The 21,862-nt window shown below is 45.9% G+C and overlaps 1 protein-coding gene across 4 annotated transcripts in view; it reads right to left on the bottom strand.

Moving 5' to 3' along the window:
* slmapa (sarcolemma associated protein a) overlaps positions 1 to 21,862 on the bottom strand; it is a 76,719-nt gene that overhangs the window by 23,877 nt on the left and 30,980 nt on the right. For all 4 annotated transcript variants that reach the window (XM_080545694.1, XM_080545695.1, XM_080545696.1 and 1 more), the window contains exons 4-9: positions 5,934 to 5,970; positions 4,110 to 4,172; positions 3,304 to 3,399; positions 2,695 to 2,766; positions 1,174 to 1,314; positions 773 to 910 (exon numbers count right to left, since the gene is read on the bottom strand). In XM_080545694.1, coding sequence (XP_080401820.1) covers positions 773 to 910; positions 1,174 to 1,314; positions 2,695 to 2,766; positions 3,304 to 3,399; positions 4,110 to 4,172; positions 5,934 to 5,970 — 547 coding nt within the window. The remainder of the gene's footprint in view (positions 1 to 772; positions 911 to 1,173; positions 1,315 to 2,694; positions 2,767 to 3,303; positions 3,400 to 4,109; positions 4,173 to 5,933; positions 5,971 to 21,862) is intronic.

Below are 21,862 nucleotides of genomic sequence, written 5' to 3'. Positions count from 1 at the left end.
TTCAGCTGGGGGGAGGGTGGGGGGGGGCGGGGTTAGAGACAGGCTGGACGTACAGTACTGTGAATCAACACTGTTCAGCTGGGGGGAGGGGGGGGGCGGGGTTAAAGACAGGCTGGACGTACAGTACTGTGAATCAACACTGTTCAGCTGGGGGGAGGGGGGGGGGGGGGTTAGAGAAAGGCTGGACGTACAGTACTGTGAATCAACTCTGTTCAGCTGGGGGTCGGGGTTAAAGACAGGCTGGACGTACAGTACTGTGAATCAACACTGTTCAGCTGGGGGGAGGGTTGGGGGGGCGGGGTTAGAGAAAGGCTGGACGTACAGTACTGTGAATCACCAGCTGGGGGGAGCAGGGTGGGGGGGGCGGGGTTAGAGAAAGGCTGGACATACAGTACTGTGAATCAACACTGGTCAGTAGACACAGACCGTCATATAGACTTGCTCTTATATCAGGTGGCTCATCTTACTGTGTGTGTGTTTCTCCTCCCTAAAGTCCTGTCCTGCTCTGTGTGTGTGTGTGTGTGTGTGTGGGTGTGTGTGTGTGTGTGTGTGCGATTCTCCTGCCTAAAGCCCTGCTGTGTGTGTGTGTGTGATTCTCCTCCCTAAAGCCCTGCTGTGTGTGTATGAGTGTGTGTGTGTGTGTGTGTGTGTGTGTGTGTGTGTGTTTCTCCTCCCTAAAGTCCTGTCCTGCTCTGTGCGCGTGTGTGTATGTGTGTGCGCGATTCTCCTCCCTAAAGCCCTGCTGTGTGTGTGTGTGTGTGTGTGTGTGTACCTTGATCTTGTCCGTCAGGTCTTTGATCTCGTTGACCGCTCCGTTGTACTTGTTGGCCAGCTCCCTCAGCTCCTCCTGGTTCCTCTCCGTCATCTCCTTCAGGTGCGTACACTCATCCTCCGTGTTGCTCAGGCTCCTCTGTGGACCACAGCAACACCAACATCAACACCAACAAGGTCACTTGATTTGTACAGCACATGTCATCACATCGTGTTGTGTGAAAAAAAAGAAAAAAAAGAAAAGAAAACATGAAAAGTATTGTTTTTTGTATATCTGTCATTTCTACCGTACTCTCAATAAAAGAAAAACAAAACAACACCACCAGGAATGTCATGATCTTCTCCAAAGGACCTGTCTCAGGCTCACACACACACACACACACACACACGTCTCGATCTTACCTCCACCTCGGAGAGCTTGCGGACCACCTCTATCTTCTCCTGGAGGACCCGCCTCAGGGACTCCTTGGCCGTGGTCTCATAGCTGTGCTTGTCCTCCTGCAACGCCAACAGCTCCTTCCTCATGCCCTCCTCTGTCTGGTTCTGGAGGGGCACCATCATATCAATCACATAGTGTTTCCCCTAGGTTTGCTGCCTTGGGGGGGTGGCATGGACCGTGGCATGGACCCCCCCCGCCCCCAGGGGGTAAGACCCTGCCTCATACCAGCGTCATGTCCAGGGGTGTACTTGTACATTAAGCTGCCTCACGCTACGGAAACAGGAGATAGGCTCCTGCCCTATGGGCCATTAGGCTGCAGAAACATCGGTTCTCAAGGCTACTTACTTATGTGGTCTTGACTACCTGTCCACTTTCTCACCTGGTTCTTGCTCTCTCTCTGGTGTGCCGAGCCGACACCATCCTGCTCTCTCTCATTCTCTCCCTCCCTATCCTCCTCTCTCCCTTTTGCTGTCAACCAAAAGGTAAACAAAACAGCCAGAGTATTTATAATCTAATAAGATGCATACATTGATCCATATCAATTTATAACATAATTATAATTGAATATTGGATTGCTGTGGGCAATCCAGTCAGATAATGTCATTTTGACTTTACTCTCTCACCTGAAAATTCGTATGTCCAACTATAAAAAACTGACATTTCCAATGCTTCAATCAACTGTCCATGTACTGTAAATATGCCATTATGGTATTACCATGAAGCCCAACTCTAACAGAATAAGAAAGATAGTATATCTACTTTAAGTAAAATAATAAAGTGCCTCCAGTTAGCTCTTTAGCTGGCAAGTGTGCAAGGAGACTAGCTCATCTCATCACCTCTGAGCTAGCTAGCTTGCTAGTTCTTTGACACTATTTACACTATGGAACTATAGTCAGACACTTTCTAGTCACGATAATAACGACCAATTTTAACCAACTTTCTCTGTCAGAACACTCAGCAATTATATTTGCTAACGTTTCAACTTGCTTACTTTCAATCTGCAGACATCACAGCCGGCAAAAACTCTCGCGTCTCGCGTGCACACTTGCGCAAAATCTTGTATTATTCTCCAGCGCTGGCACAGCGCGAAGTGTGGAGATAGGTCTGGCTATGCGACACTACGGCGGACTAACGTTACCAACGAGCCTATGGGCTTGCCACTCGCCAGATTTGGGTTGGGTGCGTTTAAAAAACGCGGATATTTTAGCCTGCTTGTCAGATGTTTGGTGTCTCCGTCAGTAATAATTCCTCTTTCTTGGGGGGGCGGGGGGTTCCGTTGGGAGGGCGGCCCGCCCCCCCAAGGCAATGGTAGGGGAAACACTGCACATACATACATAACCTCTTCTGTCTGGTTCTGGAGGGGCAGCATCATATCAATCACACACATACATGTCCTCTTTAGATTAGATGCAACGTTGTTAACGAACACAATAGAGTACATGTATGTTTGGATGCAAACACAAGGTCTTGTATGAAGGGCTTACTTTAGAGTAGGCTTGTATCTGGCTGCCCATCACCTCTAGCCGGGACAGCAGGCGATCCTCGTCTATGAGAGCCTGGCAGACGCACACACACACACGCGCACACGCGCACACACACACACACACGCGCACACACACACACACACACACACACACACACACACACACATACACACATACACACATACACACATATATACACACACACACACACACACACACACACACAGACGGTTACCACGTTACAACATGATGACTCACACAGCCGGTGAAGGGGTCACCTGTGTGTAGAGCAGGTGGTTGTATGTAGAGGAGGTGGGTGTCCCTGGTACATGTGGTAGGTACAGTGTGCAGTAATGTATAGGGTGTAGTGTGTAGTATATAGCATGTAGGGTTAGTATGTAATGTGTAGTATATAGTGTGTGTGTGTGTGTGTGTGTATGTGGGTGTATGTGTGTGTGCATGTGTGTGTGCGGGTGTGTGTGTGTGTATAGTGTGTGTGTGTGTGTGTGTACGTGTACGTGTACGTGTACGTGTGTGTGTGTGTGTGTGTGTGTGTGTGTGTGTGTGTGTGTTTATGTGTGTTTATGTGTGTGTGTGTGTGTAGTGTACCTGCCAGCTGCTCTCAGAGGCTTCCTGTGTGGTGGCCAGCAGCCTCTGCAGCGTGGCTAGTTTCTGTTCCAGCATCTGTTCCCTGTGTAAAGCCTCCTGGGGAAGGGGGGCAAAAAATAGACCACTTCACAAAGTACACAGAGAAGAAGTGCACAGTCAGGCCAGCACAGAGCGGCAGGGACAGAGCCAGACAGAGCTGAGTATCAACGTTCACAAGCCCGCCTGACTTCACGCTGACATATCGTGACGTTAGAATTATAAGGTTCCAAGGTTGTCAAAATTGAGTTTTTTACATAATCTGATCCATTAGGTGTTTATTAATGCCTGTGTGGTGTTATTTTCAAAATGTTGACATTTTTGAGTTAGTAATTCATAAAATACAAAGGTTCCATCCTGGAATGTAAAAACTTTACTCAATAGCTCAATATCTCTGAACGACCCTAAACGGAGATAGAACCTTATCATTCTAAGCTCCCAATATCAGGCACTAAGGGCCGGTTTCACAGACAAGACTTAAGACTAATCCTGGACAAAAAAAAAAAACATCTTCAATGGAGATTTGGACATGGGAAGTGTGATTTAGTCCAGAACTAGGCTTAAGCCTCGTCAGTGAAACCGCCCCAAAAACGACTGAGTTGTAAAAAAAAAAACGGTCATAAAAGGGTATGATTCCACTGGCCAGATTCACAGCCTGACATGATCGTTTTCCAAACCGAAGCAGGTCATTTTCCCAAACCCACAGAGAAGAGCCCGGGAAAAAACACAGTTACACTGAGCGGCCCGTAGGTGGCGGTGTGGCGCCGTACCTGCAGATACTGAGAGAGCTGGAACAGTTCCTGAGAGTACATGCTGGGCGTATTTGCGGCAACCTGCAGCGAGAGATAGAGAGAGAGAGAGAGAGAGAGAGAGAGAGAGAGAGAGAGAGAGAGAGGAGGGAGGGAGGGAGAGAGAGGGAGAGAGAGAGAGAGAGAGAGAGAGGGAGAGAGGGAGAGAGAGGGAGAGAGAGGGAGAGAGAGGGAGAGAGAGGGGGAAGGGAGGAGACCATGGTAAATCAGGGCGACTTCAGACCGCTAGGTTACACTCCACACCACCAGCTAACCTCAGGTGCATGAACACACACACAATGCACACACACACACACAACGCACACACACACACGACGCACACGCACACACACACACACACGACGCACACACACACACACGACGCAAACACACACGCACACACACACGACGCAAACACACACACACACACACACACACAGACACAAACAGATACAGACAACATACACAGACACACACAGACACGAGAAATGACAAGGTTGTGTTATTGTGACGTATCACAAAGTGGGGGGGTTCAGTGACCACGATCAACCTCTCTCAGCCAGACCGGACCAGCAGACTTCCTGGTGTTACTGTGACCAGAACCCACGCTCTCTATTGGTCGTCGTCTGAAACCCCCAGCACCTCTCTGACAGACCGAGGATGTGTTTGTATTGACAGCGTCAGATGCAGCAGTCAGATATAGACCCCCCTCCCCCCAGCCCAGAGGAAGATGGGAGAGGAGTCAGATATAGATCGCCCCCCCGCCCCAACCCCACCCTTATGACAAGGAGAGCCCTGATATATCCACCCCCACCCCACCGTGGCCAGAGCCAGCCCATAGGATGAAGGGAGTGGAGTCAGATATAGACCCCCTTCAGATATAGAAGGCTGGATGACAGGGAGGACAGGGGACAGAAAGGCTGGATGACAGGGAGGACAGGGGACAGAAAGGCTGGATGACAGGGAGGACAGGGGACAGGCAGGCTGGATGACAGGGGACAGGCAGGCTGGATGACAGGGGACAGAAAGGCTGGATGACAGGGGACAGGCAGGCTGGATGACAGGGGACAGAAAGGCTGGATGACAGGGAGGACAGGGGACAGAAAGGCTGGATGACAGGGAGGACAGAAAGGCTGGATGACAGGGGAGACAGTAAGGCTGGATGATGATGGTGGGTGGGTGGGGTCAGTCAGTCAGGCTCTGGATGGAGGAACAGAAGTAATCAGATCTGGGCTGTAACGTGATTACGTGTCCTAAACTCCAAATTGAGGAGATGTCCCAGGCTACACTGAAAGAAAGACACACACACACACACACACACAAACACACACACCACACACCCCCAATCTACACAGAAAGACACCTCTGTCTGTGTGAGAGGCCGCCTAGGGAGTCACATCCTCTCTGTCTCTGTCCCTCTCCCCTCCTCTCTCTTGAGATAGATGGTGTCTCCCTCTCCCCCTTCATCTTCCCCCCTCACCCCCTCTCCCCCCTTCCTGAGATCCTGACACCCATGAGGGTCGTGATAGAAGATAGATGAGGGGAGATAGATGTGTAGGTGTAGTGCTGAGGGGGTTGAGGGGGTTGGGGGGGGGGGGGGGGGGTCAGGGCCAGGTTTTGACAAACACAGGGAAGACGCAGAGAGGAGTTGATTATCCAACTCTCATCATCTGGAGTCTAGCCAGCAGAGGCTATTCACACACAGACACACACACACACACTCAGGACAGACACACACACACACACACACACACACACACACACACACACACAGAGACAGGACACACACACAGACAGACCCCTTACCTTATCAACAGGAAGCGGTAGTGGTGCTTGGATAACACTGGAGGGAAAAGAACAAAAGTGAGTCAGTGAGTTCATTCAGGAGTTGAAAGGGTTAAACACAGTCTACCTGTTCATTGTCATCTGGTTGGCCTGAAAGGGTGAAACACTGTCTAGCTGTTATTATTTTAGTGGTGCTGAATGGGATAAATACTGTCACTATCTAGTCGAGCTAAAGGTTAGCTTAGCTAAAGGTTAGCGGAGCTAAAGGTTAGCGGAGCCCGGAGATCTCTGTTAATGTTTGACTGTGGGTGCAGCCCGGAGCTCAGGCACTTCACCAGGAGAACATTCCTTTCAACAGCAGTCTCAAACACACGTTTACGTGTCGCATTCTCCCTCCTGTCATGTTGAACGAGGATATTGGGATGCAGAGAAACAGCAGAGAACCGTGAGCGGTGGGTTTGGTCGTGACAAGTTGTTACCTGGTGTTACACGGTACAGCTGTGAGGAGCTGGCTTGAGACGGTCGTGACCTGACTCCTGACACTCCAACCCTCTTATCTGGTGGCGGTGCCGTGATTACATCACCCTCTCAGAGAGGACAAACATCCTAATGTTCCAACATCACCCTCTCAGAGAGGACAAACATCCTAATGTTCCAACATCACCCTCTCAGAGAGGACAAACATCCTAATGTTCCAACATCACCCTCTCAGAGAGGACAAACATCCTAATGTTCCAACATCACCCTCTCAGAGAGGACAAACATCCTAATGTTCCAACATCACCCTCTCAGAGAGGACAAACATCCTATGCATGGTATGTAATGCATGGAATGGTATCAAAATTATGATTTGTTTTTGTTCGATTAGATTCAACTTTATCGTCATTGACAGAGTACTAAGACAACGAAACGCAGTTCGGCATCTGACCAGACGCATAGTGCAAAAGCCATGAATGTATGGACAATGCATGGCGGGACAATATACGGTATTACAGTGAGTATAAGTAAATGAATATAAAGTCAGTATACGTGCGATGAATATGAATGTAAAAAGTCAATATATGAGCATGAAAATCAATATCATACAGTTAAGATGGGATGGTATCAATTTCAAAGCGTTTCTCGAGTTTCATCCTTCTGCCATCGGAGTCGCAGTTGCTAATTTCTCCAGTTTATGTGCGTATATAGGTCAGAGTGGAGGACCGCTCACATTCTCTTGCCAAGTTCGTTATTTTATAAATCCCAAAGTTTGCGTAAAAGTGGCATACGCCTTCTTTTGTGCGTACTAGGGGTGTAACGGATCACCTAACTCACGGATCGGATCGTGTCACGGATTTTGAGTCACGGATCGGATCATTTTTCGGATCAACACAAAACATATATTTTTTTTAATAAAAACAAAATTTTCCTTGAATTCTGTAAAAACACCACTTTTAATGTGTGAAACAAAAAAACAACATTCAAGATGTCAAAACTGATATATATATCACATATATATAACATCTATATATAACAACATATATATATAACAACATATATATAACATCACTGCTGCAAAGTAACAGAGTACTTTTTTTGTGTGTTTACACAATCACCCAGGCTGCTTAGCGGGTGATATGACGTGATATAATTGGGACAGAGATGAGTGAATGAATGTTGTTGTCAACTCAGTACACATGCAGAGAGTGAGAATAAAGCGCACATGATTGTTTTTCTACCGGTTACATTTGAATGAATGAATGGTCTTTATTGTCATTGCTACAGTACAGGTACCAAACAACGAAATTTAGGAGGGGTGGCTCCCCTGGTGTTAGGAAAGAAAAAAAAAAAAAGTTTTTTTTTTGTTTTTTTTTTTTGCTATTGATCCGCGGTACACATGCGTTCCGAACCGTGGAGGGCGATCCGAACGGATCACGGATTATCCGTGATCCGTTACACCCCTAGTGCGTACGCAACGTTTATAAATGACCCCCCAGGCTCCAGGCCTCCCTCTCCCCCACCTACCTTACACTCCAGGCCTAAAATGGTAAATGGACTGACTTATATAGCGCCTTATTCCAAAGCGCTTTACAACGGCCTCTCATTCACCCATTCACACACACGTTCACACACCAATGGCGACAATGGCGACAAGCTACCATGCAAGGCGCCGGCCTGCTCACTGGGAGCAATTTGGGGTTAAGTATCTTGCCCAAGGACACTTCGACATGTGGCCAGCCGGGGATCGAACCGCCGACCTGCTAACCTTACGATCATAAGACGCCGGCTCTACCTCCTGTGCCACAGCCGCCCCTCTCCCCCCCTACCTTACACTAGGCCTCCCTCTCCTCCCCCCTAGCTTACACTCCAGGCCTCCCTCTCCTCCCCCCTACCTTACACTCTAGGCCTCCCTCTCCTCCCCCCTAGCTTACACTCTAGGCCTCCCTCTCCTCCCCCCTACCTTACACTCTAGGCCTCCCTCTCCTCCCCCTACCTTACACTCTAGGCCTCCCTCTCCTCCCCCCTACCTTACACTCTAGGCCTCCCTCTCCTCCCCCCTACCTTACACTCTAGGTCAGAGGCCACAGGGCTACACGAAACGTACAACTCCTAGTCTTCTGGCAGTGACACACCGGATTAACTAAAACACGTGGAACCTGAATGTGTTCTTTTTTTGTTGTTGTGTTAAAGTGAACCAAGAGGAATCAGGCTGGTTTGACACCCTCCGTTTGGGAAACGGTGATCTGGTTTTCAAAGATCGTTTTTCCAAACGCGCCGTTTTCTGAGTCTACCGCCTGCAGGTCGACCAGGAACAAACTAAAGCAGATTAAATCTGGCTCCAGGTTTTGCATGTCGTACGACTGCACAGACGAACACAGAAAAACGCACCAATTATACTTTGCCATTTGAATATTACCAGTTCCCCACAAAAAAAAGCATTCTCTACAGAACTGTAAAAACCCAGACAATAGCATATCTGTTAAGTTCTATCCATCTATAACAACAAAGCATGTCAAAAACAATGGAATGAAATCCTCTGACCAGTACAGCGCTAAGCCCTTACCCCAGAGAGGGTTGACTCCAGCCTTACCTGTGCTTCTCCTCAGCGTTCTAAGCTAGCTAGTTCAAATGTATGGAAGGCCACCTGAAGTTCAACACTGGCATGTAGTCAAAAGGCATGAACAGACACTGTCTAACACGCCTTATTTTCAGAGGCAGCATCCACACTCCTCAACAGGAGCTGAACCTCAACAACAACTAGCTCAGCTACCGGTTGTGAAGCGCGCATGTGAGGGACACACACACACACTCACACAAACAAAAGACACCTCTAACGGCTATCTCTGGACACCAAATCTCCTCATTGACTCCCCCAAGTAGAGTTTTACCTGACGATCAGTGAAGCCTTCATATGGCCTGGTCCAGACACACACCCTCTGCAAGTTTCACTTTGAGCCTCTTCACACTGACGGCAGCAAAAGCACAGAGTCCAAAACTCATGGCAACTATGAGCAAGAATTTCCGTAAACACTCAATTTCATTGGTTTCCAATGGAGGAAGTTGACACGGACCTATCGTCATAGACTACAGATAAGGCTCGACCTATCACCTGACATCTGCGTTTCGATACAGTACCAATGAGAGTCAGGGCTTTCACCACCATCAGCCAGACAAGCCCAGCCTGCTCCTCCCCCTCTCCCCCCCTCTCCCTCCCTCTCCCTCCCTCCCCCCTCCTCTCCCCTCCCCAGCGGAGGAGTTAAACCACGTGATGAAAACTAATTGTTCTGGTAGAGAAACTACAAGGAAACATGCACACAGACACACACACACACACACACACACACACAGTGATAAGAAAGATTGATTGTTTCATTTTTCCTACACACAGTGAAACTCGAGCGGGACAGTAGCTGTTTAACCTGAACCTCAGGCCTACACACACACACGCACACAGGCATGATTGCACGCACACAGACTTCCCTCTAGCTGGCAGGTGACTGGGCCGACAGGTTGGTGAACATTCCACAGGAGTTGGCTGGTGATGGCCATGGTACCACTCTCACACACACACACACACACACACTGAAAACCCCACTATGAAACAAAGCCTACCAACAGGCCAGAGCTCCAGCTACATCACAGAGGGTAGGCAGACAGACTGGAGAGTGATCTCAGGCGTACGCACGTCGCACGCACGCGCACACACACCCCTCCTGTGAGTTTATGTAAGCAGGGTTCCTGCAGGTGTCAACAAGTTAAATTCAAGACTTTTTAAGGCCACTTTTAATTGAATTTAATACCTATTACACGGCCATACTGGCAAAATAGGTATGAAGGAAAATTGCTATGAATGAAGAAATTTGTCCCAGAATTACTTAAAGTAGAAAGTAGATTTATTCAAGTTCAACATAAGAACAATGACTGAACATAACAGTACACAGAACTGTGTGTGTGTGTGTGTGTGTGTGTGTCCAGCTGCCCCATGGAGAAGCCACGTTTGAAAGTGTTGTGTAACGTGTGGATTCCACAGCTCCCCACGGCAACAAGCTGAGCACCTCCATACTGTTCCACTGGAGAAGTTAGAAGAATTTCCAAAGAATCAACGAACGAGTCTAATACCAATACTTTCTAGATATATGAACATTTATTTTTTTATTTATTTTTTTAAAATATGTTTTAGGTCATTTCCGCTTTAATGGGATAGACACATTAGAGATTGACGGGTGAGAGAAAGAAGAGATAACCTGCAGGATATGTCGACGGACGTAATCGATGGGGACCCTGCGATTACATGGCTGACGCCTTACATTTCCCCATAAAGTTACAAAAGTAAAGACTTTACAACGCAACACTTTGGCAGAATTTCTCTTTTACCTCAGGCTCTGACTGACAAGCTTGGTTGCTAGGCGCGGTTGCTAGCTGGGTGTTCTCCGATAACTGCAGTTTGAGATTATTGGCTGATATGTTGATTTATTTCCATTCTAATTGTTGGGGGGACGAGACAGTGGACTGATAGGTGATTACCGTACTGCTTAATTTGCAGCCCGAACATTTTCCCCAAACACATTTAAATGCGATACAGAGAAGTTATCGCAACGTAGGAGTAACTTCCTAATCCAATACATACACAAGTCTGAAGTTATTTGTGTAGTGGGGCAGTCCCACTCATATTTTTCATTTTATTGGACAGATACAGACAGGAAAGAAAGGAGAAGGAGGGAGAGAGGACATGTCAGCAGGGCATGGGCTGGATTCGAACCCATGCCGACATGGGCATATGTGTGCACTGTAGACCGTGGTGCGAGACCACCCCAGGCCACACTTCCAATACATTTTAAAGACCTATGCAATAATATTTAAGACCTCTTTGGGGCCTAAGATTCTGCTTATGAAATGTAAGACTTTTTGAGACCTGCGCGGGAACCCTGGTAAGGCAGCCAGCCTGTGTGAGTCATCCTGTGTGTGACCAGCTCACAGCAGACCACACAACAGCAGATCCTTTGTTAGGATTCAGCCTTCTTAGAGAGCGGATAAGAGCTTTAAATACACCACTAGGGCAGCTGTGCCGTGTCACAGACCCTACTGACAAACACTGTTCAGCTCTCTCTCTCTCTGTGTGTCTGTCTGTCTGCATGCATGTCTACACGCATCTCCCTCCCTCCCTCTCTCTATACAACACGCAATAATTCTGAGTGAATTGTTCCCCTTCTCATGGTGAAATGTGTGCACAATTACGGAGGAGAGGAGGACCCTGGCCAAGGATGATGCAGCGAAGAGGCCTGGAGCTGAAAGGAAACAACCCTCCCCCTCTGGTGTCTCGCCATGGACACACACACACACACACACACACACACACACACACACACACACACACACACACACACACACACACACACACACACACACACACACACACACACACACACACACACACACACACACACACACACACACACACACACACACACACACACACACACACACACACACACACACACACACACACACACACACACACACACACACACACACACACACACACACACACACACACACACACACACACACACACACACACACACACACACACACACACACACACACACACACACACACACACACACACACACACACACACACACACACACACACACACACACACACACACACACACACACACACACACACACACACACACACACACACACACACACACACACACACACACACACACACACACACACACACACACACACACACACACACACACACACACACACACACACACACACACACACACACACACACACACACACACACACACACACACACACACACACACACACACACACACACACACACACACACACACACACACACACACACACACACACACACACACACACACACACACACACACACACACACACACACACACACACACACATACTTGTTTATGCTACATTGTGGGACAATATGACTAGGACCTCCCGTGTGGGGACACCCCTTTCTAGACACCGTACAGCACTGAGAAAAATCAGGCATGATCAGAAAAAATTCAGGAACCAGAATCTCACTTCAAATTAGCAATATTCAATACTTTTTTCAAGACATGACTTCTACCACCCATGTGGGGAGTCTCAGGTTGCTATCTTTCTGGGGACACCATAACACACTTTCAGATATTACAATCTTTCTGGGGACACCATAACACACTTTCAGATATTACTATCTTTCCGGGGACACCATAACACACTTTCAGATGTTACCATCTTTCTGGGGACACCATAACACACTTTCAGATGTTACTATCTTTCTGGGGACACCATAACACACTTTCAGATGTTACCATCTTTCTGGGGACACCATAACACACTTTCAGATGTTACCATCTTTCTGGGGAACACCTTAACACACTTTCAGATGTTACCATCTTTCTGGGGAACACCTTAACACACTTTGGTTGAATCCCAAATGGAGCCCTTATCCAAGCCCTGAACCCTTGAAGACTTTGGGTGCGTTTGTTTAATCTCCCGGGAGCGCACTCGGGTTGACATAGTGAGTTATTGTCACTATGTTATTGTTGTTATTGTTGTTATTGTCACTATAATTGTATAGTTATTGTTAACTCGGGTTACAGCTTAGCATGTAACTCAGTACTCTAGTTAGCACTGATACAGCTTAGCATATAACTCAGTACAGTAGTTAGCACTGATACAGCTTAGCATGTAACTCAGTACTCTAGTTAGCACTGATACAGCTTAGCATTGTAACTCAATACTCTAGTTAGCACTGATACAGCTTAGCATGTAACTCAGTACTCTAGTTAGCACTGATACAGCTTAGCATGTAACTCAGTACTCTAGTTAGCACTGATACAGCTTAGCATGTAACTCAGTACTCTAGTTAGCACTGATACAGCTTAGCATGTAACTCAGTACTCTAGTTAGCACTGATACAGCTTAGCATGCAACTCAGTACTCTAGTTAGCACTGATACAGCTTAGCATGTAACTCAGTACTCTAGTTAGCACTGATACAGCTTAGCATGTAACTCAATACTCTCTAGCCCAATGTATCACCAAACAGCGCTCAATTTAGTCACTCACTATTCGCCTCCCCCTCCCCCACACAGCACCTTCCACAGCTAGCAGCACACTCAGGCCTCAGCCGTTCATTTAACATTGCCGACCTCCTGAACTTTAAGGTTAAAATAAATACATACAATATCCTTTGTAAAAGTCAAACCCTGAAAAGTCATCAAACTGTGATGGAGCATATTAAGCCAGTAGCTTTTGGAAAATGGATGCATTTTGTGCATTCCTGGGCCTGCTAGTTAACTGAGAACCAATCACTATTCGCCTCCCCCTCCCCCACACAGCACCTTCCACAGACAGCAACACACAGGCCTCTGCTGTTCATTTAACATTGCCGACCTCCTGAACTTTAGGCTCACTTTTGGGACACTTCCTATGTAGCCAGGGGAACAGAAAAAGACACACACCATCAGTGGGATGCCAGCTTTCAGACAAAATTGTTTTCAAGTCTCTAGTCCATTGTATGGCCAAACAGGGTTTGCCGACCTCCTGAACTTTAGGCTCACTTTTGGGACACTTCCTATGTAGCCAGGTGAACAGAAAAAGACACACGCCATCAATGGGATGCCAGCTTTCAGCCAACAGTGATTTCAAGTCTCTAGCCCAATGTATCACCAAACAGCGCTCAATTTAGTTGTGCACTATGCAGACAGAGCACTGATTTGCACCCCTCCCCCACACAGTTAAGTTTCTGTTCTGCTGAAATCTGCCTCGCTCTGTTCAATTAACCTTCCTTCATGACCGGCTCACGGTGGGACCCGTGCTGTGCTGGCGCACTCATGTCCATAATCGAGAATTTCTCTTAGCTTCTCTCCCACCATGTCAGCCATGCAGAGAGCGATTTTTTTACTAAAATAAAATAACCAGAATGTTTATGATATGCTTTTTGTTAACTTTAGCACTGTGAGACTTGCAGTTGGAGTTCATATAATTGTAATCTCACCATATATGACAATACTCTTAAAAGGGTTAAAATAAATACATACAATATCCTTTGTAAAAGTCAAACCCTGAAAAGTCATCAAACTGTGATGGAGCATATTAAGCCAGTAGCTTTTGGAAAATGGATGCATTTTGTGCATTCCTGGGCCTGCTAGTTAACTGAGAACCAATCACTATTCGCCTCCCCCTCCCCCACACAGCACCTTCCACAGACAGCAACACACAGGCCTCTGCTGTTCATTTAACATTGCCGACCTCCTGAACTTTAGGCTCACTTTTGGGACACTTCCTATGTAGCCAGGGGAACAGAAAAAGACACACACCATCAGTGGGATGCCAGCTTTCAGACAAAATTGTTTTCAAGTCTCTAGTCCATTGTATGGCCAAACAGGGTTTAACTTATTGGGGATAGGCCTCCATTGACATTACATTGCCGACCTCCTGAACTTTAGGCTCACTTTTGGGACACTTCCTATGTAGCCAGGTGAACAGAAAAAGACACACGCCATCAATGGGATGCCAGCTTTCAGCCAAAAGTGATTTCAAGTCTCTAGCCCAATGTATCACCAAACAGCGCTCAATTTAGTTGTGCACTATGCAGACAGAGCACTGATTTGCACCCCTCCCCCACACAGTTAAGTTTCTGTTCTGCTGAAATCTGCCTCGCTCTGTTCAATTAACCTTCCTTCATGACCGGCTCACGGTGGGACCCGTGCTGTGCTGGCGCACTCATGTCCATAATCGAGAATTTCTCTTAGCTTCTCTCCCACCATGTCAGCCATGCAGAGAGCGATTTTTTTACTAAAATAAAATAACCAGAATTTTTATGATATGCTTTTTGTTAACTTTAGCACTGTGAGACTTGCAGTTGGAGTTCATATAATTGTAATCTCACCATATATGACAATACTCTTAAAAGGGTTAAAATAAATACATACAATATCCTTTGTAAAAGTCAAACCCTGAAAAGTCATCAAACTGTGATGGAGCATATTAAGCCAGTAGCTTTTGGAAAATGGATGCATTTTGTGCATTCCTGGGCCTGCTAGTTAACTGAGAACCAATCACTATTCGCCTCCCCCTCCCCCACACAGCACCTTCCACAGACAGCAACACACAGGCCTCTGCTGTTCATTTAACATTGCCGACCTCCTGAACTTTAGGCTCACTTTTGGGACACTTCCTATGTAGCCAGGGGAACAGAAAAAGACACACACCATCAGTGGGATGCCAGCTTTCAGACAAAATTGTTTTCAAGTCTCTAGTCCATTGTATGGCCAAACAGGGTTTAACTTATTGGGGATAGGCCTCCATTGACATTACATTGCCGACCTCCTGAACTTTAGGCTCACTTTTGGGACACTTCCTATGTAGCCAGGTGAACAGAAAAAGACACACGCCATCAATGGGATGCCAGCTTTCAGCCAAAAGTGATTTCAAGTCTCTAGCCCAATGTATCACCAAACAGCGCTCAATTTAGTTGTGCACTATGCAGACAGAGCACTGATTTGCACCCCTCCCCCACACAGTTAAGTTTCTGTTCTGCTGAAATCTGCCTCGCTCTGTTCAATTAACCTTCCTTCATGACCGGCTCACGGTGGGACCCGTGCTGTGCTGGCGCACTCATGTCCATAATCGAGAATTTCTCTTAGCTTCTCTCCCACCATGTCAGCCATGCAGAGAGCGATTTTTTTACTAAAATAAAATAACCAGAATGTTTATGATATGCTTTTTGTTAACTTTAGCACTGTGAGACTTGCAGTTGGAGTTCATATAATTGTAATCTCACCATATATGACAATACTCTTAAAAGGGTTAAAATAAATACATACAATATCCTTTGTAAAAGTCAAACCCTGAAAAGTCATCAAACTGTGATGGAGCATATTAAGCCAGTAGCTTTTGGAAAATGGATGCATTTTGTGCATTCCTGGGCCTGCTAGTTAACTGAGAACCAATCACTATTCGCCTCCCCCTCCCCCACACAGCACCTTCCACAGACAGCAACACACAGGCCTCTGCTGTTCATTTAACATTGCCGACCTCCTGAACTTTAGGCTCACTTTTGGGACACTTCCTATGTAGCCAGGGGAACAGAAAAAGACACACACCATCAGTGGGATGCCAGCTTTCAGACAAAATTGTTTTCAAGTCTCTAGTCCATTGTATGGCCAAACAGGGTTTAACTTATTGGGGATAGGCCTCCATTGACATTACATTGCCGACCTCCTGAACTTTAGGCTCACTTTTGGGACACTTCCTATGTAGCCAGGTGAACAGAAAAAGACACACGCCATCAATGGGATGCCAGCTTTCAGCCAAAAGTGATTTCAAGTCTCTAGCCCAATGTATCACCAAACAGCGCTCAATTTAGTTGTGCACTATGCAGACAGAGCACTGATTTGCACCCCTCCCCCACACAGTTAAGTTTCTGTTCTGCTGAAATCTGCCTCGCTCTGTTCAATTAACCTTCCTTCATGACCGGCTCACGGTGGGACCCGTGCTGTGCTGGCGCACTCATGTCCATAATCGAGAATTTCTCTTAGCTTCTCTCCCACCATGTCAGCCATGCAGAGAGCGATTTTTTTACTAAAATAAAATAACCAGAATGTTTATGATATGCTTTTTGTTAACTTTAGCACTGTGAGACTTGCAGTTGGAGTTCATATAATTGTAATCTCACCATATATGACAATACTCTTAAAAGGGTTAAAATAAATACATACAATATCCTTTGTAAAAGTCAAACCCTGAAAAGTCATCAAACTGTGATGGAGCATATTAAGCCAGTAGCTTTTGGAAAATGGATGCATTTTGTGCATTCCTGGGCCTGCTAGTTAACTGAGAACCAATCACTATTCGCCTCCCCCTCCCCCACACAGCACCTTCCACAGACAGCAACACACAGGCCTCTGCTGTTCATTTAACATTGCCGACCTCCTGAACTTTAGGCTCACTTTTGGGACACTTCCTATGTAGCCAGGGGAACAGAAAAAGACACACACCATCAGTGGGATGCCAGCTTTCAGACAAAATTGTTTTCCATTGTATGGCCAAACAGGGTTTAACTTATTGGGGATAGGCCTCCATTGACATTACATTGCCGACCTCCTGAACTTTAGGCTCACTTTTGGGACACTTCCTATGTAGCCAGGTGAACAGAAAAAGACACACGCCATCAATGGGATGCCAGCTTTCAGCCAAAAGTGATTTCAAGTCTCTAGCCCAATGTATCACCAAACAGCGCTCAATTTAGTTGTGCACTATGCAGACAGAGCACTGATTTGCACCCCTCCCCCACACAGTTAAGTTTCTGTTCTGCTGAAATCTGCCTCGCTCTGTTCAATTAACCTTCCTTCATGACCGGCTCACGGTGGGACCCGTGCTGTGCTGGCGCACTCATGTCCATAATCGAGAATTTCTCTTAGCTTCTCTCCCACCATGTCAGCCATGCAGAGAGCGATTTTTTTACTAAAATAAAATAACCAGAATGTTTATGATATGCTTTTTGTTAACTTTAGCACTGTGAGACTTGCAGTTGGAGTTCATATAATTGTAATCTCACCATATATGACAATACTCTTAAAAGGGTTAAAATAAATACATACAATATCCTTTGTAAAAGTCAAACCCTGAAAAGTCATCAAACTGTGATGGAGCATATTAAGCCAGTAGCTTTTGGAAAATGGATGCATTTTGTGCATTCCTGGGCCTGCTAGTTAACTGAGAACCAATCACTATTCGCCTCCCCCTCCCCCACACAGCACCTTCCACAGACAGCAACACACAGGCCTCTGCTGTTCATTTAACATTGCCGACCTCCTGAACTTTAGGCTCACTTTTGGGACACTTCCTATGTAGCCAGGGGAACAGAAAAAGACACACACCATCAGTGGGATGCCAGCTTTCAGCCAAAAGTGATTTCAAGTCTCTAGCCCAGCGGTCGGGAACCTATGGCTCGCGAGCCATATATGGCTCTTCCGGTGACGGCATATGGCTCCCAGACAATTGGGTTGAAAAGTAAAAAAAAAAAAAAAAAAAGTTGAAAAAAAAAAGTTCAGTTTGGAACTGATTTTAAAATACTTGTGATATTGCGTAATAATACTGTGTCATTTTAAAGTAAACAGAAATTAGTTTTGAAGTTAAATTTCACGGGACTCTTCACGGGACCCATGACCCGTGACCCGTGGGTCGGGTCGGGAACCAATGTCTCGCGAGAGTGTCAGAGGTCACAACAATTTGATCAGATAGTGAACTAGCTTATACGCTTCAACCCTTGTAACGAGAAAGATGGCAAAAAGAAAAAAAGACGATGATTACCGTGCATTCCAGGCTGCGTGGACAGAGGAATTTGCATTTGTGGAGATCGCAGGATCTGCGGTATGTCTAATATGCAATGATAAAATTGCATCGATGAAACGGTCAAATATAAAGCGGCACTTCGATACGCATCATGCTTCATTTGCATCGAAATATCCAGCGGGGGACAGCAGGAAAAAGGCATGCGAGGAGCTACAACGGAGAGTGCAGACGAGTCAACAGCAACTGCGTGGGTGGACCAAGCAAGGTGACGGGAATTCCGCTAGCTTTGCGGGTGCTTTGGCAATAGTCAGGAATGGAAAACCATTCACAGATGGCGAGTATGCCAAAACATTCATGCTTGATGTGGCCAATGAACTGTTTGATGACTTCCCAAATAAAGACAAGATAATCAAACGAATAAAAGACATGCCTCTGTCAGCAAGAACTGTTCACGATCGTAGCATCATGATGGCAAATCAAGTTGAGGAAACACAAATTAAGGACATAAACGCCGGGACATACTTTTCTCTCGCGTTAGATGAGTCAACAGATGTTAGCCATCTATCTCAGTTCAGTATATTTGCCAGGTATGCTGCAGGTGACACACTGCGTGAGGAAAGCTTGGCTGTTTTGCCAATGAAAGGGACAACCAGAGGAGAGGATTTATTCACGTCTTTCATGGAGTTTGCTAAAGAAAAAAAACTGCCGATGGATAAACTTATTTCTGTCTGTACTGATGGTGCACCCTGTATGTTGGGGAAGAACAAAGGATTTGTAGCGCTTCTCCGTGAACATGAAAAGAGAGCCATCCTAAGTTTTCATTGCATCCTGCACCAGGAGGCGCTTTGCTCTCAGACGTGTGGCCAGGAGCTAGGTGAGGTGATGTCGCTGGTCATTCGAGTGGTCAACTTCATTGTTGCCCGAGCTTTAAATGATCGCCAGTTTAAAGCTCTGTTAGAAGAAGTTGGGAATCATTATCCCAGTCTGCTTTTACACAGCAACGTGCGTTGGTTGTCAAGGGGAAAGGTGCTCAGCCGTTTTGCAGCTTGCCTGAGTGAAATCCGGACTTTTCTTCAAATGAAAGGCGTCAAGCATCCTGAGCTAGACAACACTGACTGGCTCCTGCAGTTTCACTATCTCGTGGACATAACAGGCCATCTGAACCAGCTCAATGTGAAAATGCAAGGTATTGGAAATACAATCTCATCCCTTCAACAAGCAGTGTTTGCATTTGAAAGCAAGCTGGAAGTCTTTCTCAGGGACATTGAAACAGGTCGTCTTCTGCACTTTGTAACACTGTAACACTGCAACAATTTAGAGATGCATGCTTAGCAAGTGACTCCACTCAACATCTGGATCTCCAGCAGCTAGCTGGCTTTACGTCCAATCTCCTGCAGTCATTCAAAGCACGTTTTGGAGAATTTCGTGCGCGCACTGGTCTTTTCAAGTTCATCACTCATCCACATGAGTGTGCAGTGGACAAAATCGACCTGACATGCATCCCTGGGGTCTCTATGGGAGACTTTGAGCTGGAAGTTGCTGACCTGAAGGCATCAGACATGTGGATGAGTAAGTTCAAGACACTTAATGGAGAGTTGGAAAGTCTTGCGCGACAGCGAGCAGAGCTGGCGAGGGAACACAAGTGGACAGAAATGAAAAAACTTCAACCTGAAGACCAGCTGATTCTGAAAACTTGGAACGAGCTTCCTGTGACATACCACACAATGCAGCGTGTTAGTATTGCCGTATTGACCATGTTTGGCTCTACATATGTATGTGAGCAGTCATTCTCGCATATGAGGAACATTAAGACCAACCTACGCTCACGTTTAACTGATGGAAGCCTCAACGCCTGCATGAAGCTCAACCTCACCACGTATGAACCAGACTACAAGGACATCAGCAAAACCATGCAGCACCAGAAATCGCATTAAAAGTAAGACATATTTAATTTATTATATGTTAAAAATACTATATGGCTCTCAATGAAATACATTTAGAAATATTTGGCTTTTATGGCTCTCACAGTCAAAAAGGTTCCCGACCCCTGCTCTAGCCCAATGTATCACCAAACAGCACTCAATTATATGCTCAATATATATTTTAACAGTGAAAAAACAGGAAATACAGATTTTTAAAAATAAAATAAATCACAATAGTATGTTATTAGAATGATATAAACTTAAAATAAAATCAGTCTACTGTTAATAAAACTACTGCTGCAGATTTCTGTTGGTCTGTTTCTCAGACTGAATTGGTTCCATACTGCTTGGCCCTCTGAAAGGTCACAGCCAGGTCAGCTGCAGGTTGGGGCGGGGGAGGGGAGACATCAATTAACCACCTGCACCTCCAAACTTTCCCCAAAGCTACTGCTGCATTCAATGCACACGGGAATAACTGGTTTTCTGGAACAAGATGAATAATTATTATTCATAAATGTAGAACTGCTTAATCCCTTTATGTTTTGTAATTATTTAAAGATAAAACAACAGTTTTAAATGTTTTTATAATTTAAACCATTATATGGCTTGCATGATTGAGAATGTTGTCATTTTTAATACACAGTTTTGGTACACGACATTAACGCATTTACAGAACTCTCCTTAAAATTACAAATATAGTACTTATTACTAATACACTCAGGCCTCAGCCGTTCATTTAACATTGCCGACCTCCTGAACTTTAGGCTCACTTTTGGGACACTTCCTATGTAGCCAGGTGAACAGAAAAAGACACACACCATCAGGCTTTCAGCCAAAAGTGATTTCAAGTCTCTAGCCCAATGTATCACCAAACAGCGCTCAATTTAGTCACTCACTATTCGCCTCCCCCTCCCCCACACAGCACCTTCCACAGCTAGCAGCACACTCAGGCCTCAGCCGTTCATTTAACATTGCCGACCTCCTGAACTTTAGTCTCTAGCCCAATGTATCACCAAACAGCGCTCAATTATATGCTCAATATATTTTAACAGTGAAAAAACAGGAAATACAGATTTAAAAAAAAAAAAAAAACAATAGTATGTTATTAGAATGATATAAACTTAAAATAAAATCAGTCTACTGTTAATAAAACTACTGCTGCAGATTTCTGTTGGTCTGTTTCTCAGACTGAATTGGTGCCATACTGC

This window comes from Nansenia antarctica (assembly GCF_963989245.1).
Source record: "Nansenia antarctica genome assembly, chromosome: 15".
NCBI classification, from domain to species: Eukaryota; Metazoa; Chordata; class Actinopteri; order Argentiniformes; family Microstomatidae; genus Nansenia; species Nansenia antarctica.
Note: the sequence above shows the minus strand (reverse complement) of the source record. Positions and strands in the feature narration are given on the sequence as shown.